This window comes from Hoplias malabaricus, chromosome 17, assembly GCF_029633855.1.
Source record: "Hoplias malabaricus isolate fHopMal1 chromosome 17, fHopMal1.hap1, whole genome shotgun sequence".
Taxonomy (NCBI): Eukaryota; Metazoa; Chordata; class Actinopteri; order Characiformes; family Erythrinidae; genus Hoplias; species Hoplias malabaricus.
This window is the reverse complement of record NC_089816.1, coordinates 3,317,447-3,333,675: the sequence shown is the minus strand read 5'-3', so window position 1 is coordinate 3,333,675 and position 16,229 is coordinate 3,317,447. Positions and strand designations below refer to the sequence as shown.

Here is a 16,229-nt window from a genome sequence, read left to right as displayed (position 1 = left end):
TGTCTGGAGTAGTCTTTCAATGTTGCCTTCTCCTCTGAAGCACACTCTGGCTCTCCACCCTCTCCAACAAAGTACTGACTATAATATTTATAGTCTGAAGTATGGTGATCGTCCTAATTTGGTAGTAATTGCATCTCAATTCTGGTTCACACTGAGCAACTTATTTTCAGCTGTAGCGATACACAGTGCAACACATTAAAGATGCTGCAACAGATGCGGCCACCTAGAAATTTTAGAGTCCACAGGCCAGTAACATGCCTTCAGTAACATGCCTGAACCAGTCCAAAGAGCAGATCTAGAGAACCCAAACATTTCAACCTGCCCCGTAAGCAAAAGAACCAAAAAACATAAGCAAAAATGCTTATACTGCAAGTTCAAACAAACCTACCACCCAGTTTTTGGGGGGATGTAGGAGAAAGAGCAATAATAAATCAGGGTTTCATCTGCATCCCCAGGGGCCAGGCGATCCTGCAGGAGGCCTGCCGTGGGTGGATTTTTGTTTGAGGAAAATAAACGCACTCTTCGAACACCTCTTGACCCAGTGGACATGAGCTCATAATTAACAGCACTCACACACTGTTAGAGAAGGGGAGAGACACTCGAAAAAGGAGCGGCTGTGATTGTCTGTGTCCATCAGGCAGCTGGACAGCTTGGCTCAGAAAGCGGGGAAGTCCGGCCAAAGCATCCACCTCATTACAGAGATAAACAGGCGTGATGGGTCAGGACCTGAATCGTTTTCAGATTCCAGCTCCTAAGACAATGAACTGTGCTCTGAAAGCTTTTATTCATTTACAGGCAGAGAGCAGCCTGAAGCAAGAGCAAGAGAGAAACTGAAGACTGAAGACAAATTAGAGAGTGCACTTCTGGATCATATCATGTTTTCCTTCACAAAAATCCTTACTCTAAAAACAATGTTTGGAGACACTGAGAGGCAAGGATAATAGGCATTTTTTCAGCTCAAGGTGAAAGGTCTATGCTGACAGGTCTTTGGGAACATGCTTTAGTTGCTCTGCCTGCTCTGGCTCAATCTATTAGTCATTGCTTTCTCTGGGGATTATACAATCTGTCTATGCACCCACTAATGATGCAATTCTCAGCAAATTCATTGCCATTTCCAGCCTGATTAGGTCTGATTAGGTACAAAACAATCTAGAAATGTGCAATTCAGTAGCACTTCAAACACCAAAATCTTTTTCTTCTGGCTGCTCCCTCGCGTCCGGGGTCGCCACCATCGATCTGACACAGCCATTTCTGACGCAATCCTAGCACTACAAACACCAAAATACTAAACCCTAATTTAGGCTTTTGCAAAGCCTTGTTGTGACCCTTGCTTGAGTTAAAAGTTAAAAATAAATAAATAAATAAAAACAGGTAGAGAAGAAAAATGATAATTAAATAACGGTATTAAATAATATTAATATAGTAATAATAATAATAACACATTTTAACATGCAAAAAAACATAAAATTCACATGCACCTTAATGCTCCTTTGTGCATGCTTTACATTATTCTGCTACCCAGACTGTCTACTTAGCCCATTTCTTATATTTACCCCTACGCCTTTTTTTTTGAGTGTAACCCTTTAAACTGAGTTACAGGATGTTGTTTAATATCTTCCCTTCAAGAGCCTGATACATAATCTGAACATAAAAATTCCCAGCCTACTCATGGTAGCCTTAAGGTACCTGTGCACCAGTCTGCAGTGATATCAGATGAGTGCTTCTGGACTTGGTAAATTTAAGGCATTATATACCTTCAGAAGTGTTGAAAAATCATATGTTATCACACACTCATACATCAGGTGCTATAATTAAGGTGGAACTGGAAATTTCCTACCTACCTACTGAGACATCAGCATAATACTAGTGATGTTTTATGCTTGTTATATAGAAAATCATAACACATTAAACAAAGATAATACAATTTGTATCAAAGTTTTACTTACATTTGTTGGTTACAAGGAGATACTGAAATTTATTTGCAGTCAAATACTGAGACCTCTATCACTACACAAAGTGGAGAGGTGTGATTCACCTTAATTTTGAATATTCCTAATAGTAATGTCGAAAAGCAAATACACATTATCAGTTATATTTTATTTAAATAAGTAGTAAACCATTCAGAGTTTGTGTTGCCTGGATTGCTGGGTAAAAATCAATGGACAGTATGTGGGTTGCTGGGAAAACAATTTGAAAAACCCTGCTGTACTGTATTTGTGTGTGGATAGGTCCAATCTGTTTGCTTGTTCCACACTGTTGGCTGCACCACTGCATTAAAAATGCCTTGAGATTTATTAGTGAAACGTGGGCCTCCAAAAAGCTTTTGCTGAGGACAAGCCCTTGTGTCAAAATGAGTCAACATCAGCCTTCTCCATGGGGAAGGTGAAGAGTTTAAGGACCGCACACACACACACACACACACACACACACACACAAACATATATAGTTGCATGCATACGCCCACCCACACACAAAATTATTTATCAGAAATTTAGGTCATGAAAGCTTCATTAAAAAAGAAAAGCCTCATACCGAAGACTACAACAGCTAGTAGAAAAGCCTTTGTTAGCTGTTGCTTCACCTACAGAAAAAGCACCTTCCTTTCTCCCATCATGCCCTTCAGATGCCTCCAGGGCAGACTCCCACTCTGTGTATATATATGTTGTTCCAGCCTGTGCTTGAATGTTTAAAACCTCCCTATTCAGACCTGTTGACACAAGGCTCCCTCCGGCACAAAGAAACAAGCCCCACCACTGTGTACTTTTAATGACCCCATAGGGTATAGACGTAGTTGAGTAAACCCTTTATAGGCCAAAACAACTGAGAGAAGGTGAAATGTTGTATTTGAAAATGCCCTGAATTCGGAAAATCATAGTATCACAGGCTCTGCAGTGTGTAGCAGTGTCACCAGACTTCAGTGGTGGATGAGGAGGAAGCATGGCGAAGTGCATTTGTCACGGGTGATTATGTGTGAAATCTAGTTATTACAGTTAGAAATATGCAGTAACTGAGAATTTAACTGTGGTATCTGCAGGTATCATACACCAAAGATTCTTAAAGCATCTGTGGATAGGTCTGCCATAATTTAATGTACAGTTTTCACATGGGGATAGTCAATATAATGATTTGTTATAGGTAACGTGAAAGCAGGGTATGTTTTTTATGAGTGTGTTATTCATTGATTCCCCTCTTTAGGGGAACTTTAGCATTGCCTAACTATTAGTATTGCCTAAATTGGATCAGATTGAATCAGGGTGAAAGTATGGAAGGGATAGGAAGTATGCAGAGAAACATGTGGACTACACTCTGTAATTGTAGATCTACAAAGTGCTCCCTTATGGTCAGTGGAGCTGATAAAATGGACATTGAGTGTAGATACAAGGTAGGTGTTCCTAATCCAGTGATCATTCAGTGTATACTCAGATGTAAAGATGTATAAAATTCAGAGAAGGTGTATAATTGATATATAAATGTGAATGGGGGCGGCACGGTGGCAGTGTCGCAGTGTCGCAGTCACACAGCTCCAGAGACCTGGAAGTTGTGGGTTCAAGTCCCGCTCCGGGTGACTGTTGTGAGTAAAGGATGTATTCAAAGCTTGCAATAACAATTAGTAGCAATGCAGCGGCATTAAGAATTGTATTCAAAAGCTTGCAAATGATAGCAGAATAAGAGAGGGGAAAAAGTGGGGTGAAGAAAGTGCAAACAGGGAACGGAAACTCAGAACCAAGTGACCTAGGGCAACAGGAAATGAACACTGCACAGGTGACAATTTGGTAAAGATGAAGGAACAGAAAGTGTAAACAGGGGTCAGAAGTGCAGAAAGCAGATTAAAAAGAGAAACATTTAAAGCACATCTGGTTCAAACCAGTGCTATGGTTGGAATGCAATGCCTCTGCACAGGGTGGGGTTTGTCTATATAATGTAGTGTATGTGACATATTCTTCCAACTTTGTCTCTTGAACTCCTAGTGAGTGGACATCGTTCCCAGAGAGCTCTTTGCAAATAAACTTTTTTATTTTGGTAAACCTTTGATGTTCCGGCTACCTTCTTCCTGCATCCCAGAGAAAACAAACGCGTGAGTATTATCGCAGATGATTTAAAGGGAAACACTCAACACTGTCTGTGGGGAGTTTGGTGTGTTCTCCCCGTGTCTATGTTGGTTTCCTCCCATAGTCCAAAAACACATGCTGGTAGGTGGATGACTTAAAAGTGTCCGTAGGTGTGAATGTGTGAGTGTGTGTCACCCTGTGAAGGACTGGCGCCCCCTCCAGGGTGTATTCCTACCTTGTGCCCAATGATTCCAGGTAGGCTCTGGACCCACCGCGACCCTGAACTGGATAAGGGTTACAGACAATGAATGAATGAATGAGAATGGCTTGTGGCAAAGCAACTTTAGTCTTCTAGCAGTGACAACAAGCTAAAATGTTTTAACACAATTATTTTAGTAACAGTTTAAAATTTCTTTAATTTCTATTCTGCTTTTTTTTGCTGGTGTGTTCTGTCCATTCCAGCTTGTCTTCAAACCTTAGAAAAATATAAAAAAAGATATCACAAATTGTAAAAATGCCTGTATTTTTATATCTCATATCCGTAAACACATAAGTGAATGGATTGAAGTAATCCACATGTCAGGGTGTTCATCAAAGTTGATCTGTTTTTAAAAGAGTAGAATAATCATTGAGCCTAGGCTCACCCCAGCCAGGTATCAAGAGCACGTCGTAAGATCTTAATGAAAAAAAAACTCTCCTCTGGGACCAGTTATGTCCAGCTTAAAGCAACACCAGCGCAATGAAGCATGTATGATTCCCACAGAGATATGCTCTCACTGGAGGAGATCAAACACACCCAGCTCCTCTTTATCTTCAGCTGCACCTGTGGAGGGTCACTTCCAAAAGCCAAGCACAACACGGGCCTACATGCCCACTCCCCTCCCTGGAACCACACATGTGGTCCTCTCTGATAGTACACCACATCAAAACACTACACTGAGACCAGACAAATACACACTATCCAGTCCGGGCCAATCCTTGGGCTCGTTTGTTGTTTTCCTTCAGATCAAACCCGCCTCTCCAAACCTCTGTCCATCACATCTGAGAGGCCTAAAGCAGATGATTATCTATTTTTCCTTCTTGTTTATTTTAGAAAGAAGCTATCCACCAGCAGAGATGCAGCCTAGGCTTGGAATGTTGTATTTTCACTAAGGATTCTGGCACTGGAAGCAGTGATTTGGTGGTTTCCCCTCAGAGCCGAACTAGAGTTTTATCGCACAATCACTTTACAGCCTGGACACATTCCTCACCTCGTTGCAAAAGCCCCACTCAAACACCTTAAAGCAGGGACAGTAAACTGAGAGGGCAATTTGCTCAGAGTGCCACCCAGGAATGCTTTAAACCCCCCATGTGAGAAAAAAAAATCCTCACGAGCTTGTTTACATCTTGCATTAAACTGTAACTCTGGTGAGTGGATCATGTTCAGATTTCGCTTGACCACATGAAAATGTCAGGTGTAAACACCCCTAGGATAAACTGTGCTCAGAAAACCATCAAACCATATTAGGATGTGGTCAGAGATGACTTACCACATTCCTTATTTTTGTTTGTTTTTTAAATGATCACATTCAAATCAATGCATTTTTGATGCTCATATTGAATTGAACACCCATAAGGACTTCAGAACTGAAATGACATATGTATTGATGAGAGTTTTACGCCCGTTTCCAACTCTTTTGGTCAAACAGGTGCATATTATTGAAAAGTGTACAATGACAAATTCGCCCACATATGATTTTGCCATTAAAACTTATGCTAAGTTTTACTATAAAAATATTGTATTTACCCCACAGTATTAATGATGGCTCAATTACACAATAAATAAAATATATTCTAAATAAAGGTGTTTGACTTGATTTAGTGTACCCTTATTCATTCAATCATTCATCTTTGGTAACCACTTCGGAATCACTTCTGTGGGTTCTCACTTGACACAAGGCTGGAACACACCCAGGACATGGTGCCAGTTTATCAGTGGGTACACCCTTATTCAGATATTCCCTTTCCTTTATTCCCTACCAAATCTAACTAACTGATACGCTTCACTCCAGCCATTTCTTAAGTCATCTGAGCAAAATGCAAGAGCTGTCCAGGACTACATCATTGCCAAAAGAGAATAGAAAGAAGGGGAAAAAAGAAGAGAATGAGTAATAAAACACCTACCAGCAACAGCTGCTGAGGAGGCAGCCAGCCCCACCATCTTCTACCAGGCTGAAGAAAGTCATACAATCAGCCACAGAGGAGCTGTAAATGTCTATCTATTGACCAGAGACAATGGAGCTACAAACTGAGGTTAAGTCAGAGAGTAAATGAGTCAATACTGTCTTGCTCCTTTACCTTTCTTTTTCCCCTGTTCCTCCCACCTTCTCTCTCCCTCTCTCTCTCTCTCTCTCTCTCAAATAGAGTAGTGTAACAGGGGAATGTACCCTCCCTTCCTGCTCTGATGTATCATCGGGGGATGGTGGGTGTGCTCAGTGTTTTTTGAAGCAAAGAGAGGCACCCAATTTCCATCTGCCATTCCAAAGCACCTGGGATCAGCCTTGTGTAAACACAGCCCAACACACTCTCTGACTGGTTTTACTATGTCTGTCGGTACGTCCACTGAATCATGTTACTCAGTTAAGTAATTCGATACTGATATCTAAAGAAAATTCTTTTTTTAATCTTGGTTAATAAACAAAAACACAACAAAAAAGTCCATGTTTTATAGTAAATAAATAAATAAGTAAATAATAAATGTGGACAAAAATAGAAGGATTTTACAAGAGCCAGCAGTCATTTGCTTGAAGACAGTGATTACAAAAGTTATTAATTGTATGAATTCCTAATTCTGCATCAGTCAGCATGTGTTATAACCTGCTATAATGTAGTAACAAATGACAATCCAGTGATGCACATCCTGATTTGTCGGCTCTTACTCATTATAAGCCAATGAACTGAACGGTGACAGTCAGAAATGACTGATATTTATGCCACCTTTGTGTCATACCCATTGTCAGTATGGTTGTACCACATGACACAAAAAAAAGCAGAGCCAATAACCTATAAAACTGAAACGTATTCCTGGACTCACTTATACTGCATTCCAGTTGAACTTGGATATTGGATTTTCTGAGTTCCAAGTATGATATTTCACCATCCCTAAGTTCAGAATCCAAGATGGCTGCCTGCATATAGCAGTAGTATCAAATAGTTTATTAGTGCTACTATGTATTTGTACCATTAAATCAGTCATACACACAGTATTGTCCAAACACTGTATTTTAATATGTTCCCATTGTGTTCAAATGAGTAAAATATTGCATAATTCGCTGTTATCAACTGGTATCGCTAACAACGCTAACTGAAAACAAGCTAACAAATAAAACCGAGGACACTGGGTTTTCTGAATTGGAACAGGCCCAGCTTGGGTGTGACATCATTCCCAGCACCAACATCTGACTAAGTAGACATTAACATAGACACTGGCATACAAGGAACCAGATTATAAATCACCAACTTACATTAAACAAAATTCTCTACAATGTCTTTTGGTCCTTACAGGGGAGCTAATAACAAATGGGCACACACACACCTCCCCCAACTGAGAGAGTGTGAAGGCAAGCCCTCTGCTTTCTTGCAGCATTGTTCCAGTCCACAACATAAGGCATTGTAGGCACACCCTACCTGTCACTGCACAGATATGACCAACATTTTGTGGACACCATATTTTAAAACAATTAAATTTTTCGGGGCTTTATAACTAGGAATATTTCTGTGATGATTTCATGGTGTTCAGCCACCCAAACATTAAGACGTCGGATGATTGGCTCTGAATCACAAACACCACCCCAACTCACTTCAGATGTATTGGATGGTGTGCCTTTAATCCAAGAACATATTCGGAATGAATTCAATATAAGAATCTTTGAATATATGGAGAATGGTAAGAAATGATTGGAGAGTTGTTTAGAGCACATTGTTCTGCTTAATATGTAGCTGACAACGGCAAGTACATAAAAAAGAACCAACTCCAGGTTTTGAGAAGGCATTTTAGGTCACAACACAAAGAAGTCATTCTCTAGATCTGCTCAGGTGAGTCTGTCTTCTCTGTTTTGTTCGCTGGTGTGAAACGAGTCGATTTTAGTCACAGACTAAACCCCTAGACAACTGCACAGGACCCAGCATGCTGAATATCTGTAGGGTATGCTCACGCGTGTGTGTGGTTCACCTCATACACACACTTACACACAAACACATACAGATATGCTGGTCCTATCAGAGACTCCATCTCTCTGCTCTTGAAAACTGAAAGCAGACACATGTTGTCTTTTTCACTGTTAACCTCTGAAAACATGTTAAGATCCATCTCATAGCAGAGATAGCAGACTGATTTCAGAATGACGTAATGCAGCTCTATGAGCAATTTAACCCCCCCCCCCCCCGGATATCTATCCACAACATTGTTCTGAACTGCACATAAAACACCACAGTTATGTAACTATATCATATAAATACATGGGCAAATCTCAAATATGGTGGTCTCAAATTTCACATAAAAAAGGAGCAATAAAGCAAGCATAATTATTTTTAAGGAATAACAAATAAAAAAGAAGTGAAATCAAAAGGGAGTCATTTACTAATTTGCTAACAACAAAGCAGTGATGTTGGCCAAACTCTTACTTTCAAAGCTGCACAAAAATAATAGAGAAAACGATAGTACTTTATTTATTTTGAATAAAATGGACACAAATTTGGACAAATTTTTACAAAAGAAAAGAAGTTAAAAAAAGGGAAGGTCACAATCTAGATAGCAAATTAGCAGCATTTTTAATAAGATAAAGAAGTAAGAAGAGCGGCATGGTGGTGCAGCAGGTAGTATCGCAGTCACACAGCTCCAGGGTCCCGCTCCGGGTGACTGTCTGTAATGAGTGGGGTGTGTTGTCCTTGTGTCTGCATGGGTTTCCTCCGGGTGACTGTCTGTGAGGAGTGTGGTGTGTTCTCCCTGTGTCTGCGTGGGTTTCCTCCAGGTGCTCTGGTTTCCTCTTGCGGTAGGTTGGTAGGTGAATTGGAGACTCAAAAAAAGTGTCCCTGGATGTGAGTGTGTGAGTGAATGTGTGAGTGTGTGTAGCCCTGTAAAGGACTGGCACTCCCTCCAGGGTGTATTCCCGCCTTGCGCCCAGTGATTCCGGGTAGGCTCCTGACCCACCGTGACCCTGAACTGGATAAGCGCTTTCGGACAATGAATGAATGAAAGAAGAAGAAGAAACACCTTCACAAACAAACACAGTCAACGCAGCTTAGAACGCCATTTCATTCAACACTCAATCAACACATACACTGTTTTACTAAATGGAGCTCCATCAATTGAAAACACCATTTAGTTTCTCTACAGCCTGGTGATGCTGGAGGTTTTTATCCATTTAGCCCAATTTATATGTAAGAATAAATACATTCCTGGGCATATATGTAAACAAGGAACACAAAACCAGCATCATAACACACAGCTCCTCTGTAGCCATGACAGACAGTTTCTTGACCTGCCTCCAACATGACCCATGAAAAGAAGCGATGATTGTTCGGCGTCAAACATGTAATGTTGCCATTCCTCTGCAATGTTAGTGTGCACCTGCTCACCCAGTAATTAATCTAAAAAGAAGGGTATCAATTTGTAGTTTCCATTCTTTGGGGATGATTACATCTCTGTGAAGATTTGAGGCAATTCACGAACAAACATTAGTGATCTGTATTAGTGATAGTACTGTTTAGATTAGATACTAGATCACTCATCCCAGTGTAATACATGACTGTAGCTATTGTGGGCTGTTAAGAATACTCTGAGTGATTTTACTGATATCTGAACAATAGAATTTCATATACATTTGTTGAAAAAGTGGTGGAATTCCCCTTTTTAAAGATCCACACCAACAACTGCCTGACAGCTGCAGTTCATCCATATTAAATGGCACAAATTGGGAGTGGGAGAAGTGGGTTTAGGATTTCTCCACACAATCCCTCTACAGCTTTCCTTTACACTGCATCAGGTTTAAGGGATGACATCGTGCCTAAGCACTCCCAAAGTCAACAGCCAGGGAAAGTCCTCCAACACAAGCCTCACATCTCTCATCAAATATAGATGTCATGTGGTGAGGCAGATGTTTGGGCTGTTGCAGGAAGTTTGCTTTGCCCCCTGATCTGATGTGATGGACAAAACAAGTGACTCAGTTCAGATGCTACATAGCGATAGAGAACAAAGGCCAAAACCCACGTCATATCAGTTTGATATCATGCCTAAGTTATGGGAACCAAGGCACTTACTCACAGCTTACTCAAGTTAATCAGAATCATCTCTGTGAGTCACTCAGGTAAAGGAAACAGAATATGACTTTAAAACTACCTCCTACTTTCAAGATGGTACAGACTATTGGTTGATTAGTTCTGGATCAGAAAAAGAGCCAAACACCCAAAACCCAAGTCAGATCAGTCAATACCATGCAGTGTGATGACACCCAAGATGCTTTTCACTTAAAGAAACGCTAAATAATAATTTTTACTGGGAAATTACAGCTTCAAAATCATTCTGAGGCTCCACTGACCTGTAATATGGGGAACAATAGCCTCTGTCATTGTTAATCTTGATTCTGGAGTGGACTGAAAGGTTGTTGATTCGATTCCCACGACCAGCTGGAAAATTGGGGGCGGTGGGAGTGAAGGAATAGCAGTGTCCTCCTCCCTCAATCCATGACTGAGGTGCCTTTGAGCAAGACACTGAACGCACAACTGCTCCCCGTACACCAAGGCTGGCTGCCCACCGCTCTGGGTGTGTGTTCACAGCCTGTAGTGCACTAGTGTGTGTGTGTGTTCACTGCCACAGATGGGTTAAATACGGAAGACAAATAATTGCACATTATAAAATTATTATTATTTTTCAGCACTGCACTAAACAACAACATTTGCCTTGGCCACAATTGGCCACACCCTGGCTCTGCCCCTGACTGACAGAGTCCGACCTGTGTGGAGAACCCACCCTGCAGAACATAACCTGGGTTATTCAGGAACTACAAAGCAATTTGTTTCTTGTTCTTATGTGAGTTCTTTTTCATTAAAAAAATGAAATATTGTTTGCTAATTTGTGGTGGTAAAAATGCCTTATTTCTCTTTTACAAATGTAATACAACATGATGCAGGTATATTTCCTAATTAAAAAGTACTGAAGACTTACTATTGAAGGTACCACTCCAGGGACAATGACAATATACTAGGTTCATTTTGTTCCCCCAAGAGTTTAAAGTGAGGCTAAGTTAAAACACTAGCTGCTGGCAGTGACTGTGAAAGCAATTGCAAACATTGTAATCCTTTCCTAACCACACTCGGCCGCGGAGATATACTCTAAATTTCAGGCATATTCACATCAACAGCACCCAGAAATCTGCAGGAGAGGGAGCCAAGTCTGTGCAGAGCTTAGCAGCAGCTGATGTCATACTGAAATTCCCACATTAAAAGATTAGGAAAATGAGAGCTGAATATTTGGACACCTTGACATTCTCACGGGAAGAGGTTCTGAACTCTCTGTGCATACAGTACAGTCACCGATGTTAGTTAATACCTACCTCCAGGGGATTTTAAAACACTATAACAGAAGTACAAGTGCATCCACGCATGCACACACAGAGAAAGCCCAAAGCTTGATACAACACAAAAAACAAATTATAGTGCAATTGCATTAAACCCTGAGAAAATTCAGTTTTAATCATTAATCAGAAGTAACAGGAAGATCTAGTCAGTGGTTGTGGATAAAGAGAGCACAAACTAATGTGGGAAATTATAAATGAGTAATGGCTCAGGTGTGTGGTGATTTAGGCACATGGAGGATAAGACAGGTGAGTGGGGTGTTGTGTTAAGTTATTGGGTTTGTTGGTGATGCATCAAATAAAGCTCATAAGGAACTGGTGACAATGAGCATGCATTAACGGTGCCAGTGGGGCTACATTACAGCCTTAGTCACAAGGAAGGCCAGTGTGGAGGTACGGTTGTTAAAAGTGCAGGCAGTTGATATACTATGTTAAGTCCACATAGAAGAGGTGGCCCTCTGCATGCATTAAATGCTAATGCATCTCCACTTTCTTTTTTTTTTGTATTTTTAGATTAATACATCATTTGAACACAGACTGACATTCCTTCATACTGTGTAAAATAATCATGATGAATGGACCAGTAGAAATGTGCTAAAATTATAATTACATAATAAAGTTATATAAAATCTTTTACATTTATATTTAAGATCCTGTTTTGGAGAAACGTGTTTTTCATTGGACAGGCACGATGTAAGAGAATAGGGAGGTAAAGCTAGCTTGAAGGGGATGGGACTGGGATGCCAGACCTCACTCTCAACCTCTCACTCTCAACACCTCCCGAGGTGTTGTGGACTTATTTGAGCAAAAAAAAAATAAATAAAAAAAATAAAAAAACGACGAAGGGAGGTCCCGACCCGATGTCCCCTGTAAAGACTTAGTGATACTGTGGGGTTTTAAGTACGGATGAAGGGAATGGACTGGGCCCAATAAATAACCTTAGTTGTTAGGCGTAGGAAGGTGTAGGAAAGATGTTGGGTTTGCTGGTAGGAAGAGAGTAAGCTGGGCCCTATGTGAAGCTCTAATGGACCGATATAGGATATATTACATCTTATCCGGTGTGTAATTACAATAGGGCTTAAAATATACAGTAAATAACTTAAAAGCATCACTCCAAAGAACACTTATTTTCAGAAGTGGATGTCTAAAAACAGTATATCCACTAACATCCTTAAACTGCACGTACACAGCTAGAATTAGAAAACAACACTTCTCTATATAAGTGCCACTCTGTATTCCTTGGCTAACTGGGTAAGGTATGCACACTAAAAGCAGCAGCTTCCTGTCTGAGCCGAAGACATTGACAATCACTCCCCAACTTCTGTTTCCTATTCTTCCCATTTGGTCCATCACTCCTACATCTTCCTGTTTTGTTTGTTCTTACACTGTTTCTCCACTTCAACTTACTGTCCTCCCAGTGAATGGTTCACTACGCATGTAAACTATGTAGATGACTCTTGTAATAAATGAATCCAGTTATTTTCAGTGCCATCACTGTGTACACAGTGCATTTAGAATCTCCAACAGGAAAGCATTAAACAAAATGCCCTGGGGCATCTCTGAAGCATCTGCACATGAGCCCAATTTCATCACGTTCAAGGATAAGTGTGGGCTAGAAGTGTATAAACTTCCCAGCTTTGGGTTGTAAAGCAATGGGACTGTGATGGAGCACTGTCTACCGCCTTCGGGATGAGGTGGAGTGGGGTGTGTGTTTCAGTATTGATCCTCCAAAATCAATCCCTGCAAATGAATGTCATCCAAAATGAATGCCATCAAATTATCAGTGTAAAGCCAGTGTAAAGCGCAAAGATCTGTTACTGCAGGAAAGAGGACCAAACTCTCAATTAATTCCATTACTTTCTGAAGAAAATGGATTGTCCACAATCTGTATAACGTGTATATTAGGACATCACATTTGTTGACTCCATGTAGTCCTGCAGTCACAAATATTGATATATATATCAACGTAAAAAGAATCTTACGTCTGCCCTAAAAGCCACACACGCACAGGGAGAGAGAGAAAAAGGTAGCAGGTGAGCATGTGGAAAAGCTTACATTTTCCCGGCTTTGTTTTGAGCCGTGTACTGTATTAAGGTGGTGCGCATCGTGTGGAAAAAGAGGAAATTGCACGTCGCTCCTGCTGCTTTATGATGGATGAGAACATGCTTTGGGTTATCATAAAACAAGCCAGTACATTCACACACTGTGTTAAAAGGTCCATGGCACAGTGAAGCCGGAGAAAATCCGCACATTGTGGCCACACTGATTAACTTTAATCATCTCAAGGCACATGTTCCCCAGTGTTGCGGCACTAAAACTAAGCTGAGGATTCTCCATCTCAAGTGTTACATCTGTCAAAAATCTTGTTAAAGAACTGTCCAGCAGACTATATCTTAAACGTTAATTTTGATTACAGTCATCAATTATTTTGTGGTGTATTTTAACTCTGCAACTGTTGTATTAATACTGGAAACAATGTGGTTAAATTATTGAAAGGCCTAATGGAAAACTGTACAAAAAGCATATTTTAGGCATTACAATGGGTCTTAGCCAACATAAAACTGATTTATACTTCTGCATTGACTCAACGCAGAGCGTAGGCCGTAGGATACGCAAGAGCCCTATGCCGTCGCGAGCGTTTATACTTCTGCATTGGTGTCTGCGTCGCTCTGCAATTACACCCCCGCACCACTAGGGCTGAATCTCAAACATCTTCCTCTGCACTACGTTATACATTACGTAGTGGTGTAGCAGAATTACTTTTATAAATATTTAAAATGCACTATTTAGGGAGTAGGTCGTTGTTTGGGACAGAGCAGAGTTTACATGAGGTGTCAGGAAAGTAACTAATACAAGGCACATTTTCCATACGTCGTATCGCTTCTCGTTAAGTATTTTATTTCCCAAAAACCTGCGTATTTTATTTTGTTCAACATTTTTATTCATCCCTAAAGCCCACACCATGTCTAAGGAAATATATGCTGCTTTCTGCATCTCTGTATGTGAAGGAAAGGAATCCAAGTTTCTGTACTTCTTCGGACCAATCACACTCGTTGCTGTCTGCGTATGCTACGTAGTCGTGTACCTGAGGTAATCATCAGGAATTGAGCCCTCAGTCAAGCAACAACAAAAAAACATAATAAGAATATTTAAAAAGTGCATTCTTTGACACATATTTGTGCATATTTTGACATAAGCAAGTCAGAAAACATATTCCTGTTTATCTGCATTTTTGGAGAAGATAGGTAACTCTGTTAATGTCTGATTAACTATTGCTTTAAATATTGTTTCAATAAATGTTTGGCATTAATCAGATGAACACAGAAAGAACTCCTGTTTTACCTTGGTGCTGTACCAGGTTAATAAACTCAGAGAGAAGGTTAAATAAATGGTTGAGGCTGAGGAAGCTCATCATTAGCACGAGGCCTCCTCAGGGCCTTCCATGTTCGGCCCCGCTACACACACACACACACACACACACACACACACACACACAGTGGCAGAGTTATAGCCCAGATACTCCCTCTCACCTGTTTAAGCATTAACTAGCTTTGAAGCCTGGCCTTGGCTCAGCAGGGCACAGGAAGCTTTCATCTTTCTCCTCTTTCCCACCATGGCCCGGGGCTCCAGCACTACAAGTATTACCTTATTATACTGTACACTCTGGGTGCAAATCTGTTCAAATCCTCTACAATGGTACCTTTCCGACCAGAACATTCTGGTACAATATGGTGATACTGAATCACATAAGGGAATAAAAACACTGATCTGCTGCCTACTTTGCAGCATATGTTGTATATTTTGCACATCTGTAAGTGGTGTACTAAGGTTTAGTGTATTTCAAGTGTTTTGCAATTGTCGGTTTGAAGTTTTAAGGACAGCTGTTACATCTGGTTTGGAAATCAACAATTTTACTCTGGTTACAGTTTTCGAAAAGCAGTGTGATATTACACATAGCTTTAGGTTATATGGAATGGAACGAAAAACACGAGTAGGGAATTCATCCTCACACAAATGTTATTAAGTGTCAGTTACCACACATACACACACACACACACACAGTATTATGCATACAGCTAAATGGGGAAGAGAGCAAGCCAAACAGCCAAATGCTTACCCTTGTGCTTAATGTTTGATCTGTGTAAAATATTTCTGATCATTAAGCAACAGGTTGCCACATTTCTTTCAGTTTAAAAGTTTGGTTAGCTGTAACTCCTCACAGTTTCTGAATCTCTGGCTAAACTGCAGTGAGTTGGACAGAGAGGGAAATTCCCTGCTGGCCATTATAAGGGTCATATGAGCCTCCAGGCCTGGAGGAGGAAGTGATAGGGAGGCCAGGGAGTCAGGCAGGTGGTGGAACTCAGTACAGTACAGTTGAAATGATATAATATAAAAATGCAAAGTGATGCCAGTGACCAAAAATCATATTTTAGTGTTACTAAAGCAGTGGATATATATACAGAGCTTTAAAAACTAACACTGGTATTACCAGCTGAAATATCAACGAATCAATACATACCTATTAATAAGTCACAATATATGTATTATTTAAAACCCACAGAAATATCGA

The 16,229-nt window shown here is 40.5% G+C and overlaps 1 protein-coding gene across 2 annotated transcripts in view; it reads right to left on the bottom strand.

The window, feature by feature from the left end:
• The window catches only part of afap1l1a (actin filament associated protein 1-like 1a), a 43,875-nt gene that overhangs the window by 17,935 nt on the left and 9,711 nt on the right, over window positions 1-16,229 (bottom strand). The window contains exon 1 of one of the 2 annotated variants that reach the window (XM_066649466.1): window positions 6,213-6,425. The exons of the other annotated variant lie outside the window; for it this stretch is intronic. Coding sequence (XP_066505563.1) covers window positions 6,213-6,249 — 37 coding nt within the window. The 5' untranslated portion in view covers window positions 6,250-6,425. Of the gene's footprint in view, window positions 1-6,212; window positions 6,426-16,229 lie in introns of those variants that run through there. 2 annotated transcript variants of the gene reach the window in all.